We start from the raw sequence: 24835 nt of genomic DNA, 5'->3' as shown, positions 1-24835 counted from the left end.
ATCGAGGATTGATAGCTTTAAACCCTGCCGACTCTCCCACTCACAAAGGATTAGGTTCATAGTATATTTATTAATTGAGCAGATTGAAGATTTAAGTTTGAAAATAAACCCCTTCGGTTGCGATTCACTATCAACACGGTTGTCATGGGGGAAATGATTTTCTTTGCACCCTGTCAACTCTGTCCAACTTATAGAGAATCGGGTTTAGTAATTGAAATTATTGAATTCAAAATAGATTTCGAAGCATAATTTTAAAATAGACCCCTCTGATTAAAGTCTTCGATCAACACGGTCATCACGAGGAATTATTGAAATTTATACATCACTAAGACACTAGCCCTGTCAAGTCCAGTTCTCATGAGGATCGCACTAGCTCAACGAGGGTTCAATCTTGTCATCTATTCCATGTAGAAAGGACGATCATATTGGCCAACAACATCGTCCTATAAGCAATGCAACCCATTACGCATAAGCTTGAATATTTACAAGTCTGAGCACATGCGTGCGTTTCAATTTATTGTTTGTCAATTTTGATTGATTTTAGGGGATTTTATTGTTGTTTACATTGGTATACAATCATTAAGATGCGTGTAAATAATTTCATTTAAGCCTTTAATTTAACCTAATGTATGCATGTGTATTTTAGGGTGTGAATCCGATAGCAAGGAAGACAAAAAAAGATCTTGTTTGTGCATGTAGAATTATGCATCTCTGTTGTACTTTACTCAAATTTGACTGTTCAAATGGACCTTCTACAGGCTTCATTCAAGCTCATTGACGAGTCGTCAAGACCACTGTAAATTTGGTGCATGATCTTTATAGTTGAACTAATAAGTTTGCTACAGGTTTCATTCGAACTCATTGACGAGTTGTCGAGTCTTCTAAGCATGCAAGATTTGGGCTTAAGCATTTTAGTGAGACGTCTTCTATCTGTTTCTGTAGTTGAGTTCCGGATCTAGTGGCGAAGGTGTCCGAGAATTTGATTGCATATTCGAAATTATGTATTTCTCCCATACTTGGCTCCCATTTAAAACTATACCAAAATTTTCTAGATTTTTTTTATGTCATTTCATTTATTAACAGCCCTAGGTTCCATTAAAACCCTAGGAGAATCCAATCTTAAGAATGAGAGCCTATATTTTATAAAAAGAAAAACAAAAGGAGGATCCAGAGAAAAGGTGGGTTTATACTAAATGAAGTTAAAGTTATATTTCAATAACTTAACTTCCTCTATAAGTTTCTTTTTTTTTCCGAACTAGGCATTTGAAGTTGAAGTTTTATTGACTTTATTTACTTTGAACTTGGAAGCTAATTGCCTTTTTCATGCTTTCAACATTGAATTTGGATAATTTTTCCAAAACACCAAAGTGCATTGACGTATGCGTAAAGGGTGTGAGATCCTCTTTCGTGTCCCCTGTCGCTTAGATAAAATCGGTCCAGACTTCGAAGTGACACAGGCACCTTTAATAAGGTTTAGCGCTTCTTTTCAATAGAGGGGTCACTACATGGTTATCTAGGGCTTATACATTTGATTTTCGTGTTTAGGTTTTTAATTTTTCATTGTGTTTCTTTTAAGATATATGACAGCATCTCATGTGTTCCCTTCTAGAGTTATATCCAAGGGTGAATGATGCTCTGACTAATCTCTTTCTGAGGTGATAATTATCCTCGATTTTTCTTTCCCCACAACTTTCCCCTTGTTGTCAAAATCATCCCTCCCTGCTGCAATAGTCGGACAGCCCCTCTCAGGTTGTTTTTCAGCAGCATATCTTCCAAGTAGAGGTATAAACAAGTCGAACACAAGAGAGCCCAGGCTCAGCTTGTTAAAGCACGAGCTCAGCTAGTGTTCGGTTCGTTAAAAAATACCACTGTTCGTGTTTGGATTATATATAATTCAAACACAAAATTTGTTTGTGTCCGACTCTTTCGCATAGCAAGCCATATAAGAGTTGTTCACAAACAAAAAACTGTTTTGACAATTTTAACCGTCAGATGTTAAGTGTTGGGACGAAATTTAAATCTTATTATTTATATTATAACATCATTTAAATATAATTCAGAACATTATTTATATTATAACATCATTTAAATATAATTCATAACATTTTTATTTTATTTTTTAATCAATAATTTTAATTGATTATAGATCTTTGTAGTCAATTTAATTATTTCGAGTCAAAATGAATAGAACACAAACGAACAAATCTTTGTTCTTATTCGACTCGTTTATATATTGAGCGCAAAAATCGTTCATGCTCGGCTCATTTTCTTAGCAAACAAATCGAACACAAGTTTCTCAACGAGCCAAACAAGAAATTGTTCGCGAATAACAAGTTCTTTTGATATCCCTACTAGCAAGCCTGAGCCACGCTTCCCACTTTTGTCGTGTACCATCTTCCACCACGTTGTTCGGCCTCCCTTCTACACCCACCTACTGCCAACCACCATCTCACGGCAACCCTCCTAAACCTGTCCTTCAACCTTCCAACTGCATCAGCCAGCTTCCTAATGCCATCTTATGACAACCCACCCACACCATCAGTCACACTCCCTGTAACAACCTTGTTTTTTGTCTGCTGCCATTTCCCTGAAGTATTCCTACACCAACCACCCTTCATATTACCATTTTGTTAGCCTACCATAGCCACCTTACGCCCTTACATCCCGTGTATCAGTTCACCACCCCTTTGGGACACAATCTTAGTTGTACTTGTATTGAGTCTGCTGCTATTTCTATTTGTGTGTTGTATGTCCTTAATTTTGAATTCATCAATAATTTTTGGGTTTCCTATTGTTGTTTGGAATAACTTCGGTATCATTTGATATCAGAATTATAGCCTAAGTCTAGTTCTATCATGAGATTACCTAAACCCTCCAACCTAACCCAAAGTATTTCTTTTCCACCCGACCTCACACCAATACACTCTATCCCACCTATCCACACTCAAACCCTAATAATGCCACTAAAGAGACAAATGTCAGACACTGATCAGAAGTTTATCATGGAAGAGATGCAGCGGTAACTCCACCAAGTGCTACAACGGCTTAATGAAATTGAAAAAAGAACCCAAAGAGAGATCATCGTCGCCCGTGATAGCGAGATACGAGGAGAGCGAGAATATCATCTAAATCTCTTCCATAGGATGATTTCAATGAATATTAGGATCAACCACGACGCTTCGAGATTCAATTTTAGAGAAGACTGAAAGAGAAAAAGATTGTTGGTGGAAACATAAACTTAGGAGTGAGAGTGGATATAACAAATTTCAAGGCAAGAATAAATCTCAATGACTTCATTGAGTGGTTGTAGACCGTCAGGAGGATCTTTGAATACCAAGTATCGGTTGACAGAAAAGTGAAGCTCGTTGCCATCAAGCTGAAGAAAAGTGTCTCATTGTGATGGGAGAGACAGAGAGAATGAAGGGGCGAGATAATTCAATAAGAGAAAATGAAGAGCTCAATGCAACGGCAGTTCCTAACCCTACACTACTGCCAAGAGCTATCAGTGGAGTATACATCAGAATTTATGCGCCTTAAGCTGAAATATGAGCTGACAAAACAGAGGAGCACACGATACCCAACTACTGGAGAGGCCTAGAGCCCTCCATCAGCAATGTGGTCCAGCAACAAACTTATTGGATGTTGAGGGATGCTCGAAGCTTAACACTGAATGTAGAGAGACAACAAAAGCAGAGCAAGCACCCACCTCCATTCAGACAACCAATCCCAGTTGGAGACATCAGTAGAAGCACGCTTTAAGGAGTTGAGAAAGCTGATCAGGAGAATGACAGAGCCGCTCAAAATGAGAACAAGCCTGAGAATAGTGGCATGCCTAGTACAGTTGCAACCAAGTAATGTGTCGGGTGCCATGGTTATAGACACCGCCTCCAGCTGCCCGATGAGCAGGGTCGTCTCATTCACCGAGTAGGGTGCAGTGGAGAATGTGAGTGAGGAAGTTGAAGAACAGAGTGAGGAGTACCAGCTTCTACCATATGAGAGGAAAAAGCTTGTGATTTGACGAGTCATTAAGACTGAGGCTAGAATGGAGCAACAATGGCTTCAACACAGCTTATCCAACATCTGATATTATATGAAGGAAAAAGTATGAAGCCTCATATTCAATTGAGGTATCAGTAAGAATGTGATGTCCGCAAAGATGGTGGAAAAATTGAGCACTATGAATCAAAGGCATTCAAGTCGTATTCCCTGATATGGTTGAAGAAGTAGAACAGAGTTAGCATTGACAAGAAGTGCCTTGTGGAGTTTTGTATTAAGAATCGATTGTAGGATCGGATGTGGTGCAACATAGTGCCCATGGATGTTTGTCACAATCTATTGGGGAGATGGTGGCAGTTCAACTGCAAGCCTCATCACGATAAATTCAAGAACATCTCTTTTATAAAGGATAGGTAACGCATACTCCTACCTTTAACGGAGTTCGAGGTTACCAGTGTTCTTACTAGCAGAGAGGTGCTAATGGGACCAATATTGGTGATGATAGAGGGTAGGGAGACAAATGATCGATATAAGACACAGAGTAACCGTTACATAGGAGTTTTAGGGTACCCTGACTGTCAGACTGTCGCTAGAGCCATAACTGATACCTTGACTACCAGATTGTTGCTAGAGACATAACTGTTATAGGAGTTTAAGTCTGACATCGCTTCAAATAGAGAAAAGCCAATCTTGGGTTATGTTTTGAAGACTTTGCGGGTACATTGAGCATGAAAGTCTGGTTCGATTCAGCAGTATACCCATAGAAGGTTAGACTAATATGGATGGGATCCAAGTATTCAAATTGACACAGTCGAAGACCTTTCAAACCAGGAGATTACAGTAAATCCATCACCTTGAACATACTGACTCAAGTTTCAACGAATGACCACAATACTCGCACAATCCCAGAAGACTATCATGGGCATAAGGGGTGTAGGGTCCTCTTACACGTCCCCATTTCTTGGACCAACCTGGTCCTGATCTAAGAGAATCGATCGACTCTTCCAATAAGGTTTGGCAACTGTTTTCAATAAGGGGGTCAATCCATAGTTATCTAGGGCTCATATATTTGATTTCAGTGTTTTAAGTTTTTAGTTTTTCAATGTATTTCTATCAAGACAGTCGTTGACGTCTCCCGTGATCCATTCTAGGGTTTTATTAAAGGGGGAGTGGTGTTTTAGTTGTATCTTGTTCCGAGGTGATGACTATCTCAGACTTTCCCTTCCCCGCAACCTTCCCCTCGTTGTCGCCATCATCCCTCCATGTTGCAGACGTCGGACAGCACTTCCCAAGTTGTCTTTCAACAGTCACCCTGAAACCCTACCTTCCAATCCTAAAACAAACTTCTTGCTGCTATCATGTACCATGTTCGACCACCTGCAGTTTGGCCTCCCTGACCCGCCCACCTATTGCCTACTAACCTCACATCAATCCTCATGAACCAGTCCTTCAACCTTCCAACTGCATCCGCCTCTGCCTGCTGCTTGTTGCCTGCCCTCATGAACCAGTCCTTCAACCTTCCAACTGCATCTGCCTCTGCCTGCTGCTTGTTGCCTGCTGCCATATCACGACAACCAACTTACACAAATTATCCCACCTCCCTGTCGCAACCCTATATGTTGTCTGCTGCCACTTCTCAGCAGCAATCCTATGCCAGCCAACCCTTCGTGTACCATTTTGTCAAACTACCACAACCACCTAACGGCCTTACATCTCGCATAACTGACTGCCACCCCTTTTGGATATAATCCTAATTGATTTTGTGTTGAGTATGTTACAATTTCTATTTTTGTGCATTGTATTTCCCTAATTTTTAATTCAAAAATAATGTTTAGTTTTCCTATCGTTGTTTGGATTAACTCAAGTATAAAGCATGCTTAACAATTGGGCCTTTGGCATTACATTTATAAGTAGATCTACCATAATATTCACTATTATTGTCTTTTAGGTTATTTAAAGTAAGCAAAGATACATTAACTTGCATCAATTCAATTTTTTATTTTAATTCAGCTAAATAAATAAGCCTCACAATTAATTAATACTTTATACAACGCTATAACGAGTGTTTATCACATTCTTATTGATTTCTAAAATGCCTTGCTAGATAAATTGTGATGTTGACAGTTTTGAGGGTATATATAGGGTATATTAAATTGTGATGTTGACAGTTTTGAGGGTATATATATGTGATGTATCGTTTTGTATTTGGATTAATTGTGCTACACTGAACTAAAGCATCTAATTTTAATCTATGATTCAAAGAAATAAACCACCATTGCATTTTATAACGACTGCAATGGGATAAAAAACTTAAAATGCACATCTGGTCAACATTTCACCATAAGATGCTTGTGACAATACAAAACTGCAACTTAAGCTCCAAGATTACAACTCTTTGCAAAAATGGTAGTAAAACTTTTATAAAAAATAAATTTTCAAAACAATAAAAGGTACTTTTTTTGGAGGTGCTTTTTACAAATGGAGGACTTCAATTCATATTTATTACATATTAAGGTCCTCAAATATTTGATTTACTCCCGAAGGTTTTTGTTATGGATCCTCTCTCCCCTGGCTGCCTCCGCCTCAACGAAGCTTCATCTAGCCAGGACATCTAATCTCATCTCCTCTCCTCTCCTCATTTCAGACCACTCGGCGGGGCACACTGCTCCACACCCTAACTTTGGTTGTTTCATCGCTCACAACGACGAGGCTGTCAGAGAGGGCTTCCTCTACGCACAGGGAACAAGCAGAAGGAATCAGGTGGAGTCGAAGAAAAGGGAAGATTATCGAAAGGAACCAGATTGGGACGGCGACGAGAAGACGAGCGAGAGCTCACAGGGCAATGTCACCTACTCCCAAATAAGTAGAGCGGCATGCAGGCAAAGCTGAAGGTGAAAAACAGTCGACCGCTCGGCTTCCTTTTGCCTCCGCGAGATCATAGTTTTCCTGAAGTGCTTCAAAACCCTCATAGGGGATTGCTCTGCCTGCAGCCGAATGTATATCCTTCTTCAAATACGCTCAATCGGCAAATTAAATGACCAGTCAAGCTTTGTTGAGGCCAAGGTCGAGGCCGAGGCCGAGGCGGTCATATGAGACGGGATCCATAGCTGAATCCTTTAGGAGTAAATTAAATATTTGAGGACCTTTATATGTAATAAATATGTTTTGGAGACCTCAACAACAACAACAACAAAGCCTTAATCCCACTATGTGGAGTCGGCTACATGAATCCTTTCTCTACATTGCATCCTATTTAGTGTCATATTTTCATTAGTTCTAACAAATTAAGATCATTTTTTATATAATAAGCCCAAGTCTTCCTAAATCTACTTCTACCTTTCTTAAGAAAAGTCGAATCTAAAACATCTACTCTCCTAATCGGATCATCAGATGGTCGACACACCAAACCATCTAAGACGACTTTCTCTAATTTTGTCTGTCACAAAAGCTGCACCAACCCTATCATAGATATATTCAATTCGCATTTTGTCTCTAAGTGTAAAGCCACTCATCCACCTAATCATTCTCATCTCGGCAACACTTAACTTAGTACTATGCTTCTATTTTAAAAGCCAACATTCAGCGCCATGGAGCATTACAGGTCTCACCACTGTCTTATAAAATTTTCCTTTCAGTCTAAGTGATACTTTTCTATCACACACAAAAGACCCCAAGAATTCCTCCACTTCAACCAACCAACTTGAATTCTATTATTAACATCCCCATCTATATCACCATCGCTTTGAACAACAGACTTCAGATGTCTAAATTGCTCACACCTTTTAATAATTGAATCACCCAAAGTTACACTTTTGTCACTAGAGCTACTACTACCAAAATTACATTCCATGTATTCAATTTTACTTCTACTCAAATGAAGGCTTTTAGACTCCAATGTAGACCTCCATAATTCAAGTTTTCCCCGGGCTTTTTCTCTCGTCTTATCCACGAGAAGGATATCATCAACAAAAAGCATACACCAAGGTACATCCTCCTATAAATGTCCAGCAAAACCATCCAAAACTAAAGCAAAAAGGAATGGGCTTAAAGTCGATCTCTGATGTAATTCAATAGAAATAGGAAAATATTTGGTCAATCCTCCTTCAATTCAAACACAAGTAACAGCTCTAGTCTACATATCTCTAATGACTTGAATATAAGTCATATCAACACCTTTCTTCTCAAGAACTCTACAAAGGATATCTCTCGGAACCTTAACGAAAGCTTTTTCTAAATCAATAAAAGTTAAATATAGATTCTCCTTATCATCTTTGAGCTTCTCCATCAAACCTCTCAAAAAATGTATATGAGAAATATTTGTAATACATTTTAAACTATGTTCAATTACCCTCTCCCATAATTTTAAAGTATGACACATCAACTTAATCCCTCTATAATTTGCACACTCTAGTGCATCCCCTTTATTCTTAAAAATGGGGACAACAATATTCTTCCTCCACTTCTCAGGCAACCTTTTAGTTTTTAAAATAAAATAAAAAAGTTTAGTAAGCCAAGAAACTGTCAAATCTCCTAAATATTTTCATACTTCAATTGGGATATCATCAGGTCCTACAGACTTTCCACCCTTGGTTTTCTTTAAAGCCTCCGCATCTTCTTTTTTTACTAATGTGACGGTAAAAATGAAAAATTTTATTATTATTAATGATACTAAGATCACTAAGGTCGATCGTAATTTCAGAAACTTCATTAAAAAATTTATCAAAATAACTCACCCACCTTTATTGAATATTTTTTCTAAGAAAAATACTTTTTAATTTTCATCTTTAATACACTTTACTTGAAAAAAATCTTTACTTTTCTTTTCTCTTTGTTTGGCTAGTTTATACATATATTTTTCATCCTCATTAGTATCTAATCTATTATAAATATCATTAAAAGAAGAATTTTTAGCATCACAAAATGTTCATTTACACTCTCTGCGGGCCGTTTGATAATTTTTCCAGTTCTCTGAGTTTTTACATTTAAACCAATTTTTATAACATTACTTCTTATATTTCTTATATTCTTCTTATATTCTATCTTTTCTTGCACATTATTATTTCACCATCAACTATTTTTATTTATAAAAACTTTTTATTTTGATTCTCCGAGTATATCTTTTGTTACTTGTTTAATAGTGTTTGTTACTTTATCCCACATATCATTTGTTTCATCATGAACATCTCAAATTTTGAAATTTTGAATTTTACACATAAAAATAATTTTATTTGTGTCTTTAGGTTTCCCTATCTGAATCTACGATGATGAGCCCTAGTGTTCTTTATTTTAAAACTCTTCATCTTAAAATCTAAAACTAATAAATAATGTTGGGTACTTAAATCTTCACTTGGAATGACCATACAATATTTACAATCTCGACGATCTCTTCTTCTCATAAGAAAATATCAATTTGTTTATTAGATCTATTCTTATAAGTAATAAGATGCATATCTCTTTTCTTGAATAAAGTACTAATAATAACAAAATCATATGTCAAAGCAAAATCTAAAATAACTCTACATTCTTCATTAGTCACTCCAAAACCATAACAACTATGAATATTTCTGAAATCTTCTATCACTCTACCGACATGTCCACTTAAATCTCCTCCAAAAAAAAAAATTCTTGCTTCAAGAGGTATCATTTGTATTAAGTCTTCTAAATCATTCCAGAATTTATCTTTAAACCCTATATGTAAACTTACTTGAGGAGCATAAGCACTTATAATATTAAAAATCATAGTATCGATGATAATCTTAAGGGCTATAATTCTATCTCTAACTCTATTAACTTTTACAACATTATCTTTCAAACGTTTCTCTATAATTACACCTACATCATTTCTAATGCGACTCTTACCAGAATGTCAAAGTTTAAAATCAAAGTTATCAATCTCCTTAGAATTTTTCTCCAACCCATTTAGTTCCTTAAAAACATAAAATATTAATCTTTCTATCAATCATAATATCAACTAATTCCATTAATTTACCATTAAGAATATCTATATTCCAAGATCCTATCCTAAAATTAATTTCATTAGTTTCATAAGCTAACTTATTTACCCACATCAGTCTGTAATGTGGGAACCCTTGAATATTTAACACTACACTCGGGCTCCGGTGTAGCGGCTCTTGCACATTTTTCACTGTATTCAATCCATACAGTTACCACAAACTAACATATTCAGATGTTTGCAGTATTTCAATATAAATTACAATGAAACATAGGTGTGGCAGCAATCTAAAAAGCTGCCCAAAAGAAAACCTTAAACAAGAAAAATTTACTAAAATCTCATAAAAAATTAATCAGTTTACAAATGAGATGAGATCACACACTTCATCAGCTTTATGTCTCTCTAAGAAAATCCACAATGTTGTCAAACCCAAGGTAGAAGCTTCCAAAAAGTCACATAAAACAACCACAGAACAAGAAAAGAATGTTTGATCCATCGTTCAGCGAAAACCTTCATTAGCTCTTGTTAACATTCCCTAAACACTACCCTCTCCTAGTGAAGGCATCGTGGATGTATTCAATATTATCATAAACAATGAGGGAAGTATGAACCCAATTGGCAACTTCTGCCAACATTGGTCATCTGCCATGAATACACCCGCCCGCGCCCCAACTATTTCTATTCAAAATCAGTTTGCCTAAGTTGCCTAGGGAAGTTCGTCTCCATGAAGTAGTATATGTGAAAATATATGGTCTAATTGAGAATAGGAAAGGCTTTATAATTTTTCTTGTCCTTAGTTAGATGGATGGCAGCCAATGGAGTGGAGTTGAAACTTAGAATAATATGTGAAGGTTGAGTTTCCGAATAGCCAACAAGAACTAGGAGGAGGGGGCCTTGTATGGAGTTGTAATGGAGAGGATGAAATCTGGTCTTTAGAGGGATGCAGAAAACATTTGTGGCGTGAAGCCGAGTGTGTGGGAGAATACAAAGATTAAGAGAGTGGGGGAACTGACAGCTTCCAAAGATCCACCAATTTTGTATTTGAAAAGTTAAAATAACATTTGATCCAAACCACATAAATAAACTTTCTTCAATTAAATGCATTTAGAATCAGGACAGGTGGAGGAACTGACGCTTCCAAAGATCCAAAGTTCATTTATTTCTTCATGGTCAAATGAAATCATCACTCGGAAAATGAATGGTTAACAACAAGCCCCATAAATTTAGTTTCACTATTAAGCTCCTAATGGTCAGCAAGAATAGAGGATGGGCGTAGAAACTTGGTTAGCTAAGAGCAAGCTGGCTGGACTATTCTTGGTCAAAATTACAAGGCCATCTTACTTAGAATATAAAATTATTATTACACTATTCCAACACCCTAAAGTGATGTAGTGCAATGGCACTATGTTACATGGAATCATGAAAGGGGCTCAGGAGATGGGAGACGGGTTGAAATAATCCCGTTTTCCTTTTTTATGATTTCATTCATATTATTCTTCATTTATTTTTAATCATTTTCTAATTTATGTTGTATTGGGGTTTGAAAGTCAGTTTTTGGCGTGAGTTTGTTTAAAAAAGTTGTCAGCAGTCGTTTTCTCCCTTTGAGTGTCGTATATCTCTCTCCTGAGATAGCGATTATCTTCCATATCCCCTTTCACATTCTCCCAACATCGCTCCTGGTCACCCTCGATTGCTGCAGCCACCCCCAAACAGCCACCGTCGCTATTTTCACAGTGGTTCTTCAAATTTCGACCACATCACCGTCGCTATTTTCACAGTGGTTCTTCAAATTTCAACCACATGTCCCTGTTTTCGTCGCCCCAAACAGTCGTCCTCTTGCTATCCTGCAGTCCTATGCATCCCCCATTGTTGTCGCCGACATTCCCCCTAGCGACCACCACTCGAAACAGCGTCTATTTACTGTTCAACTGCAGCTTCAGCCGTCTAGCCACCTACTTCACTCCTTCCAGCTCGCTACCATTGCTGCAACTCCTCACTTTCATTGTTGTCGTCCTCTCTTGTTGTCGCAGCGATAACAGTCGCTCTCAACCACTTCTTCGTCATCCATCGCCCTCTTTCCTGCTGCCACTACCTAGGATAGCAACCGAACCTACGGTTCGTGCAACTTCGCATTTAACCTCACAGTTACTCACACAACTTTGTTGTCGCCACGTCTTCCAGCCCTTTCCCCCACCCATTGCTCTCTCTTTAGAGGAACAAGCCCTATCCACCACCCCAAGATACACCTTAGTTTGAGTGTTTGTGTCGTATCTGTTGCTGTTTCAATTTTTTGGGTGTCATGTTGTATTTTCTCTTTAAAGTATGTTGGTTGTAATAGACTATTTGCTTTCTGTAATAATAATTACTTTTTTTATTGTGATTTGGATTAACTTCGGCATCATTTGGTATCAGAACTAAGTAATCATAGTCCTAATCTAAAGTTTTTAGCATCCACCAATACTCAATCTCGACCTACACACAAAAATCATTTCCTTTGTTGATTTTGCAAACCAACATGTTGTATTTTCTCTTTAAAGTATGTTGGTTGTAATAGACTATTTGCTTTCTGTAATAATAATTACTTTTTTTATTGTGATTTGGATTAACTTCGGCATCATTTGGTATCAGAACTAAGTAATCATAGTCTTAATCTAAAGTTTTTAGCATCCACCAATACTCAATCTCGACCTACACACAAAAATCATTTCCTTTGTTGATTTTGCAAACCAACTGCCCAAAATTTTTCTTTCACAACTCTACATCACCCTGTACGATCTCTTCTGCCTACCCAAACCCCAAAACCCTGGCCACGCCACCAAGAAGATAATTTTTGAAAGCCTGATCAGAAGGAAATTACATAATGCCACTTATAAAAATCCATAAAGAGATATCCAAGAATGTTATCGAAGTCCTCCAACTACAACGAAGGATCGCCACCGCCAAAACAAGACCATCAAGGGGGGTCACACAAACTTCATTCGATTTCATAGATTAAGAACAGCAACATTGAAAATTTAGCAATGAATATTGGAGCAGCCGAAGTTTTGAAGTAAAAATGAACTTGTCATATTTTGTCGGTATCAGAACGAGTTCGTCAAGTGGCTCTAGAAATTAGAACGTGTATTCGAGTACCAAGATGTCCCATCAGATGGAATGATTAAACTAGCAGCAGGCAAGTTAAGGAATAGTGTGTCATTTTGGTGGGATAGCCTAAAAATTCTTCGATAGCATGAAGGAAAAAATAAAATTACTACTTGCTCTAAGATGGAACGAGAGATGCAGGATCAATACCTATCAATTCTTTACATATATGATATTCAAAATTTGGCTTCAAAAGTAGAGAGACAATCTCACCGGGTGACAGTCGCATCTCACAGATAGAGTTCAACCCCAGAATCAAGCAACAAGAGAATACCCAACAAAGCATCCAAACTAACCCCACCAAAGGAGACACTAGTCAAGAGTACGTAACAAGTGAAATCAATCCGTAATCTCAAATTTTTCCCAGCCTGAAAGTGTTTCAAGTGTCCCGAATTTGAGAATATTAAATCAAATAGCACAATCAGGAAAATGATCTCTTTCACTGATCAGTGCGCAATTAAAGAAATAAATAATGATCAAGGAGAAGAAGATTTCAAAGAGGATTCTCGACTTTCAACTTACGCGGAAGAGTCAACGATTCCAGCCAATCCCATTAGAACTCCAGCCTAATTAATAATATTTGTTCTAAAGGATAGTAAGTCGGAGGACTCGATACATGAAAAGGGACAACCCCTATTGATGAATTGTCAGATATCTTGACCGACAGGACACCTATTAGGTGGTTGTCACTGAAAGTGGTTCAACATATCAAAAATAAGAAGCTTGTTACTTACTTCTGGAAGGTTATATAGAGGTGTTCAGATATTAAATTCAATTCAACAGTATACCCACCAACATATGGCCACAAAAGAAGGATGATCTATATTGTTGGAAACTACCTAAGGAGCTTCGTGGAAAATAAAATCCTACAATGGGATCCAGATTCTACTAAAGAAAAAGAGGTCTCACAAGAGTGGTTGCTAGTAAGAGTTGTTCAACCTGTCATAGATTTCATCCTAGAGTTGAATCCTCGTTACACGCATATTTATCAAATACGGCCAACGGAGCGCGAGCAGTTGGAAACAGTTTACAAATGTGATGGCTAGAGACCTGATTGTTGAGAATGATCGTCTATCCATGATGTTAGCTTGGGTTGTGTTAAGAGAGAATGGATACTTATTCTATCAGAACGTGTTTTTGAATGATAATGCCTAAGCTATTGACTTACCTGAATGTTGCAGTAGTGATGCTACTTTCAACGTGCCTAGCCTAACATCATATCATGAGAAGTCAAAAGCTTTTGACAAATGAGATCGAAGCTTTACCAACCCGATAGACTTACGTGTGAAGATGCCCCTGTGTTTCGCAGAATCGCGAAAGGCATATGGGAGACAAGAGATGGGCCTCACTAAATGATGGATTTAATTATCATCAACCTAAAATTAAAAAGGTCTCCATGGATTAAACATTTATCCCATGATTACATAACGAAAAAAGATCTATGCACAAAGAGATGCTAGCTATAAAAAAACATGTCAACTAAAAGATGCAAACTACCTAAATTTGGAAAGAAATACCATATGAAGCTATATATACCCGTAAGATTAGCTTTTTCCCCTTTTGTTGAATGCTTAGGAAGAGAGCATGCAAAACCTACTTGCGGGGGAGAGGAAGACAAAACATTAATGACATACCACAAAAGAAGAGCTAAAATTCCAATTTTATGTTGAAATGTGAGGTCAAAGGTAGAAAATCTCTAATGGATGTGCTATTTCTTGAGATGCATGCCTTATCCTCCAGCAATAAATGAGTGCCACATAACTAGTCTAATACAAAAACATTGATCGCCGAACACGTCATTCCCAAAGCAATCACAAAATTGTTGCTGCTAATAATGGATTTCAAATAATTGCATAATCATTGACACTTCATTGGAGAATGGCAAGCCCGCATTTACTAAAATCTGATTCTCTCCTTGCTGAATTAAAAAGCATGAGTTCAACATGATAATGGATGAAGAGTACAAAACCATCCTACCAAAGGATGGGGTTTAGATCTTCAAATTAAAATTTAATTCAGCTTATATAACTAGAGGAATTTAAATTATTACTTAGAAAATGATGAAAAAAAAACATTGGAAATCATAGTTTATGTAGAGTCAATATAGTTTCTAAAAGGCTAAATCAGGAAAGATTAGGATAGAAGATAAAGTTGTTCATAAGTAGAGGTTACAACTTTAATTGACTTTTAACAAGCTAAAACTGTGATTCCAATCTCCAAAAAAATTTAGCACACAAGTATAAAGAAGAAGAGAATATGTAACTGAGAATGATACTGAAACAACAAAAAGAGTGTTGCTTGTAACTGTACTTAATTGTCGTGGCAGCATTCCAGTCCTTGGAAGTCCTCCAAGGATAAACACCACCTAAATTGAAGAAGCCCTCCCCTCCAATAAAGAAAGCACACAAGCATAATAATAAGTGAAGTAAAAAAAAATTACATTTCCTCAACCAATTCGTTAAGCTTAAAGAACTACAAAGGACTCATATGTATAACCTAAAGGACATAATACCAACAAACATCGTTTAAAGCCAAAGGGATGAAATCAAAATCGGGTTAGAGCCTCCTCACCACAACTTGTCATCCACAATTGCAGATGATATGACAGCATAGGATTCGCTTCGTGGCCTGATGGCTCTTGGCTCATCCTCCCATCAACAATAGCAAATTCTATCCACTCCCATTCTAATTGGCTCATCTCACAAGAATGACAAAGATTGATGCTCTCATTCAATGATATCAATCTTCTTGAGAAGTCCCCCAAAGTTCTTCGCATCTACATGGAACCCCTCAAATCATCATCCTCCCATCACCAAGTAAAAAAATTAGTAGGTCAAAGGTGTTACTAACATGATATCCATCCCACCTCTCATTGTTAGACATTTTGTCTCTCTAATATCTCTTTCTTATAAATAATAAAGAACACATAATTCTTGTCGGTTGGCCACTTCTAATGCACCTCCATTACTCTCCTCCTAGAAGCTTAAACAACAACTTTGCTCTTTCAACTCCATCTCACTCACTTTTCCTTCCTTCAGGGAAAACCATATACAAACCATTCCGATTCTAGGTTAACCCCAAATTGTACATTAAAAATATATGACAAGCAATTTCAATGCACTAAAAAGTTAAAAGCATATCTGAAGCAAAAAAAAGTAACATTCAAAGAGAAAAAAGAAATATAAAATTGTTCAAAACCATGTAAAGTAATGTTGTATTAGACCATTAAATGCACAAATAACCTCATCACACATTTGACCCAGAGAATCTGTTAGCATGAAAAAATGGTATGCTTGATCTACCCAGAAAGATAGCTAGATCAAAAGGCAATAGCATCAAGAAGGTGGCATTCACAAATCTCCAACAAATATAAAGTCAAAAAGCTAACCTGAGAGTACATACCTGATAAAGTAAATCACCATTACTGACAGCTACGTAATTAGAACTAACGGTAAATTCTAGGTCAAACCTAAACACAATAACAAAATGTTTATCAACATCATATAGTACACGAGAAAAATGGCCAAGTTTTGTATAACTTGATGTAAGTAAACTTACAAGCAATGTTGTGAAAATGAATACATGCAAGGGAACCAGCAATGGACGCGTCTTATCTGATTATCAGTATGAAGAATATGTTCCCCAAAATGGATTCCAGTTTCTGTCTGATCTAACCAGTAATCTATACAAATTATCTTCACATCCTGCAATGTCAAACAGCATACTAAACAAAAAATCCTGTGGAAGCTTCCTCAAAATCACATTTTGAAATAATTCAAGTTAACAAATGCAAATGACCTACTAAAGTAACCTTATGCTCTCGATGCTCATTGCAACCATTAACAACCTGCTCTGAACCTGAATTCTGAATAATATTTTCTGGACCAGTCTGTCTCAGATTGCTTTGCGGCTCTTTTGATTTATTGCAGCATGTAATAATCAGATTTGGAGATGTTTCTCTGATCAGAAAAGAAATATAGCTTGAGCATGCAACATCAGCAGCTGACTTTGAGCAAGTTACCGAGCACCAACTGCTCTCATCGACAAACTGATAATGAGGAAAGCGTTCAAATTCAGCATCTTTCCCGTCTACAGTTATTTTGCTGATTACCATGTTCTCTGCATGTAAAGCAATGTCGCCACTTTCTGGGACAACTACTTTCATTTCAGTGTGCCTTGTAAAAAACAAAAAAAAAATACTCTGTAAGACAAATGCTAAGAAATCTACTTAAGGCATATGCAAACAGTCAATATCTTTCTTGCAAACGAACTACCTAATTGTCCTCTTAACTAAACCAAGAGCAAGCACAATATAGAATGAATAATTGAAAAACTACTAGTATTTGACCGACAAATAAGTTGAATAAAACAGAAAAGGATAGTGCATAACAACGTAATTCAGATGTTACAAAGAAAAACATTATACCTAATCCAGAAAACGTTGAAAGTTTCTCAAAACAATTGCATAAATTATAAAGGCAAGTATTCGGATGGTATCTTAAAGTGCATGAAAAACCAAAAAAATAAAACATATGATTTTCTGAGAGATATTTTTTCTAAGAATGCAATACGATTGCCATTCCCCTTTTCTACATTAGCACATAAAAAATTGCCATGCTAAGTTTCTGAAATAAAAAAATGGGATGGACTAAGAGAATCTGATGGTCAAAAAATGAGACCACACAACCACTGGGTGCCATTCAATTAGTATTTAATAAAATTTGATCAGTCTTTTCAGTAGCTTGAAGTGAAACTAGACGTTCATATTTTACATGGCCCTAAGAGAGCCGGAAACCTCTAGTTCTCTCAATAGCAACATCCTTTGGGTTGTCCCATAACAACCCGGTTTTCTGTCATCATCCTTCAGAACACACATTATCTTTCAACAGTAAATCCAATTCGAATTAAGACTTATTCGCCTTCGAACACACAGCCCGGTTCTTTTCCCCCATTAATCCACTCACGACATACTCGATAACAAGGGCTGAACCCAACTTCCTTCCAGTGCATCTGCTTCCTCAACAAGCAAACTGTAAATCGAACTCGAAAACCCTTTCTACTTTTCCCTGCCTCTTCATCGTCCTAGCCAAGTGTAATTGTACTCACCCCAGAAAAGATCACTACGGATGAGAGCATACAAGAAACAAGAAAATTAAACAAGATAAACAGCCAAGACGAATTCTCGCATCCCGAACAAATTCGGAATTAAAACCCTAGCTTCCCGTACCCGTAAATTCTTCTATTCTCCATGTCGACTGAGATGCATAGTTTCTGGTGAAGGACGACTCCTCCGGAACTCTCCGGTTTCTGCTCGTCGCTTTTCTGCTTTCTGGGCTTCGCCATGAAAATAAAATTTTGATCTTCCCGAGCTTCCCCCGCTCTGTTGTTTCTTTCGGCCAAAACTCCTCTTCATTTATAGCGTGGCCCTTCCGGTCCGAGGCGAAGTCCCCAAATGCTGGTCAAGATATTTTAATGTGGGCTCGCGGTGATTTTAAATCCGCTGAAAATTAGTCAATTATATGCTTTTTAAAATATTGAGAATAATACTTTCTCTCATTTATTTATTATTGTCATTTAATCATTTCTTCTTTTTTTTGTGTGTTTAAAATTTACATTCATGATATAGAGGTGTAAACGGGTCAAAGATAGAGGTATAACGGGTCAATTCGAGTTCGAGCCGCTTTCGGCTGGAGCTTGGCTTGATTAACTCTATTGACTCGAGTTTGAGCTCAAGCTTAAGTTTATGAGTTTGAGCTAGCTCACGAGGCGGCTAGTTTATTATAAAAATAAATAAATAATATTAATTTAAGACAATCTTATAATAAAATGATAAATTGAATGAACAATTATAAGAGAAATAATAAGAAATCAATTAATATAAAATACAACATATTTTTATTTAAATTTGTAAATCTTTAAAAATAAGTTCTTCAAATTTAATATATTTAGAGTACATTTTATATTAAAAAATTTTAAATGAGCTAGGTCACGAGCTAACGAATCCGAGTGAGAGCTAGCTTGAGCATGGCTTGTTAGCTCGTCAAGCCCAGGTCAAGACCCTCTCATCAAGTCAAGCTCGAGCCAACTCATGGATCGGCTTGACTCACTTACACCCCTACCCATGGGTAACATAATGATATTGCTATCAAAAAAAAAAAAATTTATAACTCAGATAAATACATATTATTTGTGAAAATAAATGGACATTAGGCCTTTCAAAGAAGAAAGTAGTTATTTTGATATTAGTTTAAATTTCGCATTTCTTTATTCCACTAAAAAAGCATAAATTTGATATGCAAACCTAAGTTTCTTGACAATTTACATACCATTACTTCATATAATATGTGCCATGAAAATCTCTTTAATTGCAATTTTTTTCTTTTTTTTACAAGAAAATGGGTGTGGGAAAAAATATTGTGTTCAGACAACGAACGCTCTACATCCGAAGGGGAAAAAAATTTTGGGTGTATCGCGTCTGTTGTATAGACGCAGCTTGTGTCCAGACTCCGGACGTCATATTGTATCATGAATGGAGAAACTTGACATTTCAAGAGAGTTCATTATTTATTCTTATAAAGTTAGCCACTCTTGTCCTATGCTATTACTTCATGGTTACTATGAGTATTCAAGATGATGAAATTGCATCATTTGCCCTGTTTGCTACATAATGTTTTGGCTGGTATTGATTTAATTCTCTTTATTGGATATTAACATATGGAAGGTTGGAATTTGCCAATAATTATTCATTTATGCCTTCAATATGTTTCTACTGTATTCATTACTAGTGTTTGGCTTTGATTTGCTAGATGAGCTGGGCTGTATGCTTGTTGTGGGTGTGTACTTTTTTAGAGTTACTTTTGCATTTTCTTTTGTTGGATAATTATGAAATTGATCCTCATTACTTTTGGAATATTATTTGACTCATTGAATCTGAAATGAGGAATTTTTTGTATACATTAAATCTAAAATTTCAAGAATGTATTTGGAGGTTAAATTGATCAACTCGAGGTAATATGAAATTTTGGATTTGAAAGATCGTCTTTATGCTGAATTATTATATGTTAGTTTGTGATTTGCACAACTTCTAAATGGAAAAGCATCATGTTTTTGCTTCATTTGCTTCGTTGGGTATGCTCATTGCACTTGCGGGCATACTTGTTGCGAACATGTTGTTGAGCTACCAAAACACTTATTATGATGAATAATCTCTCTTTTTTGTTGTATTGGGATTCTAGTCATAAGTTGCATTCACTATTATGATGAATAATCTCTCTTTTTTGTTGTATTGTAAGTTGCATTCATTGAAACTTTCATGCTGCGCTTGATGCTAACCATTTTTTTATGATATGTATGCAAGGGAGTTTGCTTATCAAATTTATCATATTAGGCTTTTCCAAGTGTTGTTGAAATGTAACCTCAGTTTTTTTTTTTATTGCTTTGTTGTGGATCCTTCTTTGTTGACGCTGTAACACCTAAAATTTTGAGAAATCATATAGAGATTTTGGCAGTTTAGAATGTAGTTAGATTTTGCATCCCCCAAAATTTAATAGAAATAATTTTATAAAATTCTACTCATCCAAGCGATCAATTCAATATAGAATGTTATTTATGAATTTTTAATAGAAAGGGAGAGATAAAATTTTGAAGTTATAAGTTTAATTAATTTAATCATAAGGGTTAGGGAAAACAATTTATAAAGAATAAAATTTTGAATAAACATAATTATTAAGATTGATCTCAGCCAACCTACCTGCACCTTACTCGACATGCTATGTCTTAGTCCAACTGAACAATTAAGATTAAAGGGGATCATCATAAGTGACACGTTCACTCCCCCTCTCCCTATTCTTAAGCTCGACAGAATGTTCTAAAGCTCGACAGAAGGATCCTGCAAGTTCTGCGATCGGGCCACTGTAGCACAGACCTGAATGACACAGTCGCATGACTCGCATAGTGCGACAGAAGGCAATCTGAGGCTCTGGGACAAAATCGGGGAGTAGAAAACCTTTTTTCATGTTATTTAAGACATTGATTTTCTTCCTTACACTTTATTTTGTCACATGTCCCAACCTTTTCATTTACGGTAGCTATAATGAAGACGAACTTGTGTTGGAAGCGACGAACTTCATTTGTGGGCTTTAGTTAGCAAGAAATCAACAAAGTGCTTGGAGCAAGAGGGAAGAAGAATAGATTGTCTCGGAGAAGGGTTGGTTATGTCGAAAAGCCCTTTTGAAGTAAGAAGTTGTAAATGAATTATTTTATGGTTAAATCACGAAATGCGCTAAGATTTCATGAAATCCTAAAATATTTACGAATCTCATCAGGTTGTTTACACTAGGTTGCAAGCTCAAGACAAGCTCAGGGAAACTCATCATAGAGTTGTTTCATCAATTCAGTTAAAATAATCATGCGCTAACTTAAAAAAATTAATTGTCTGTAAGTTTTCATGTGATTCCAAACTTAAAACCATTGCATTTAGAATTCCTTGCATATTGTGGATGAATATTTACATGGCTTAATAAATGTAAATTGATTGTCGCTTAGATGGATAAGATTTTACTATACTATGTATCTAATTAATATGTTTATGAAATCATTACCTACATGTATCATTTATTATGATTCATGCATATGATATATAAAATGTTTATGATGAATGTTTATTACTGAAATTATATTTTAAGAAATATCATCAGTGATATTATAGGTAAGCTATTATATGAATATTTGTAAGTATAGATGATGGCAAACGATATGATTTTTGATTCTTGGTATTCCTATGGTATCAAAACTATGGGAACAATAGGATCAGACGATGATGAAATGTAGGAAATCATATGTACCATAGGAGTTGTTGATAAGTGCTATGTTGTGGGTTTAACTGTTATTAATAGCAAATGTAGTATTCGGGTTGGGTGGCGACCCAATGACATGACATGACAAAAAATAATTGAGTCATATACAATTATCAGTGATATTTCTATAATTAGATTGATAACTTTTATGAATATGTTTATGATTGTGTGCTTATGATTACACGTAGATGTATGAAATATATATGTTATACAGTAGGAATGGTTCATTGCCTTTTATGTTCTTCTTTTCATGTTTTATACATTTAAAATATGTTGTGTTATGGTTTGTGGACATATACATGGATTACATACAAGCATACATGTTTTTTTTTTCGTTTATAAAATTTTATTTTATATTATTTTGATAAGTTATTTATTGACTTACAGGAAGGGGTAAGAAGCACTAGAGCGAGTATTCAATTGTGACTTGCACAACTCTCGTATCTCATATTTTTTTGGAGCTTATACAAACTTTTGGGTATTTATTTTATTTATATTAAATTTAGTGGCTCTGTATTGATATATATATGTCTTGATGCTAAGATTTTCACGCTTCCAAACATATGTGAATGTAAATGAATTACAAAATAAAACACTTAACAATTTAGTTAGACTAGTTCATCACTCATCAGGTCTCATTTCTACATGCTAAAGACAATCATTATTCAAAATTTTGTCTGCCCGGATAATCCATTTTTGTTGCAACTCAGCCAACTCTTAAGGGAGGTTAGTTGGGATGTGACAGTCGCTTAGCTTTTCATATGGCTTGTTGAAAAGGAAGATTGATGGATTATCTTTGGCTTTTGAAAAATACAGCCTTGTAGGTTTTATATATGCATTTTTATTAGTCTCTTAGAAAAGTAATAAGGAAAACTCACATTTTTTCATACTTTAGGAATTCAATCCGGCAATTTCACAACTTATCCAATGTTTTTTTTTCATTATCTTACTGATATTCTTTCAACTATCTCTGGCCAAAGCCCCCAAACGATGGGATGCGTCTTAAAGGTAATTTTTAAGCTCCATATTGTCATATTTTAATGTATTATACTATTTTTCATCCCTTTTATTTTTCCTTTCAACAATTTTCACCTTTTATTTCTTATGAAAATTATTGTATAATCCAATTTCAAGAAGTAATGATAATGGCTCGATGTGAGCCTCAACTTTCTCGAATAAAATCATATGGACAAAACATCCAGTTACTTAAGAAAATATTATTAAGAGGCATTTACATACACAACACACAATTCTTAAATTACTTAAATTCTGCTCCTAAACAGCCCCAAAACATCCCCAAATCAACCCATGTAATCAAATTTAATTTAACATAAATGCAGCACTATTCAATAAGAAAATACATGCTCAAATATTCAACATAATCATATATAAATAAAATGAAAAATATCTCCGCTAATCTTCCTTCTATGTTGTCCTCCCCCTCCTCCAATGGAGGCTTCCTTCGCTGCTTCGCCCGATGTTATAATGCATCTAACTTGACCTTCAACTTGGTCTCCATATTTGCCTCCAGCTCCGACCCCATCTGAGCGAAGCTGTAATTCATCGCGGTAGTGGATATGAAAGCACACCTAAATACCTCCCCTTTTTGTATGGTAGACGTAGAAGCTGCAGATACACTGGCAAAGGGGTGACCATCATAGGTAAACGCATGAGACTCGAGCCCTTAGACTCTTCCCTTATTCTTCTCTCTCTCAGTCTTCCTCCAAAGGTCGTACTCGAACGGATCATATTCTCAAATCGTAATACTACCTGAGTTCTAGGATCGGCTCTTCTTCAGCAGCTGGAATCCCTTCTACAAAAAAAAAATACTTATATACAGTCCACGTACTCGAACGGATCATATTCTCAAATCGTAATACAACCTGAGTTCTAGGATCGGCTCTTCTTCAACAGCTGGAATCCCTTCTACAAAAAAAAAAAAATACTTATATAGTCCGCATCAAACTAGTTTAGCTCGTGAATTATCTAGGTCGCACAGGATCTGTCATCGATTCACGACTGGTCCAGCTGCCTTCGGTGAGTGCATTCATATACATCGATAGCGGAGGGCTTTCGCCCCCATGTCCAAGTTTTTCAATGTAACGAAATAATTAAACTATATGTTTCAAATTTAAAGCAGAAATGAAATCTTGTCAGCCTTCGCTTGTATTATGTATGTGGGAGCATCCTACTAGTGTACTTGAAGGGCTCCATGCATTCACAGCCCGACAACCAGTTATGTTTCTTCTGCTTCCTCTTTTTTAGGTACTTTGGGGAATCCCAAGCCCTGAACAGGCAAAAACATCCTCTCTGAACCACAAGGGATGTTACAGTGTTTTTCAACCATTAATATAAATTACTCAAAAAAGTATTAGAAAGTAAATTTCGAATAGAGGATTGAAACCAATAATATAAATTACTCAAAAAAGTAAATCTGATAAATTGAAGCCTGCCAGTATTAGAGAGTAAATTTATTTCTAACCATTTAACGAATAGGTGAGCTTTTCAAGAAGCTTTTGACAATCAACATTAACTAATCTAGAAGGTTTAATGAGAATAATAATATAATTTCATGGCAAATGTTTTATAAGAAAGATAAAAAAAATTTAAAATATTATGTTAAGTTAAAGTATCTATAGACTTAGAAAAATAAATAAAGATTTGAAAGCATTAGAATAAATCTTAGAAGATATACCAAAGACATTAATACTAGAAGTAATGTGACTAACAAAAGTCATATATGCTTTAAAAAAAAAATGAGAAGATCATCAACATAAATTAAATGAGAAATATTATCATTATTAAAAGAAGGATTATCTAAAATCTGATCATCAAGTAAATAAGAAAAATCATCCATTATAATGAAGAAGATATAAATGGAAAGAGGACA

General features: G+C 35.9%; 1 protein-coding gene across 3 annotated transcripts in view; it reads right to left on the bottom strand.

Moving 5' to 3' along the window:
• Nucleotides 1–18535, bottom strand: part of LOC110023122 (transcription initiation factor TFIID subunit 2) — a 126476-nt gene extending 107941 nt beyond the window's left edge. For 2 of the 3 annotated variants that reach the window (XM_020722372.1, XM_020722371.1), the window contains exons 1-4: nucleotides 18318–18535; nucleotides 16893–17265; nucleotides 16649–16794; nucleotides 16493–16559 (exon numbers count right to left, since the gene is read on the bottom strand). In XM_020722372.1, the coding sequence (XP_020578031.1) occupies nucleotides 16493–16559; nucleotides 16649–16794; nucleotides 16893–17265; nucleotides 18318–18433 (702 nt within the window). In that variant the 5' untranslated portion in view covers nucleotides 18434–18535. The remainder of the gene's footprint in view (nucleotides 1–16492; nucleotides 16560–16648; nucleotides 16795–16892; nucleotides 17266–18317) is intronic. The other variant, XM_020722374.1, reaches the window with a different exon arrangement.
• Between the last annotated feature and the right edge of the window lie 6300 nt (nucleotides 18536–24835).

This window comes from Phalaenopsis equestris, unplaced genomic scaffold, assembly GCF_001263595.1.
Source record: "Phalaenopsis equestris unplaced genomic scaffold, ASM126359v1 Scaffold000212, whole genome shotgun sequence".
In the NCBI taxonomy this organism is placed as follows: Eukaryota; Viridiplantae; Streptophyta; class Magnoliopsida; order Asparagales; family Orchidaceae; genus Phalaenopsis; species Phalaenopsis equestris.
The sequence above is the reverse complement of the archived record's forward strand: the minus strand, read 5'-3'. Positions and strand labels throughout refer to the sequence as shown.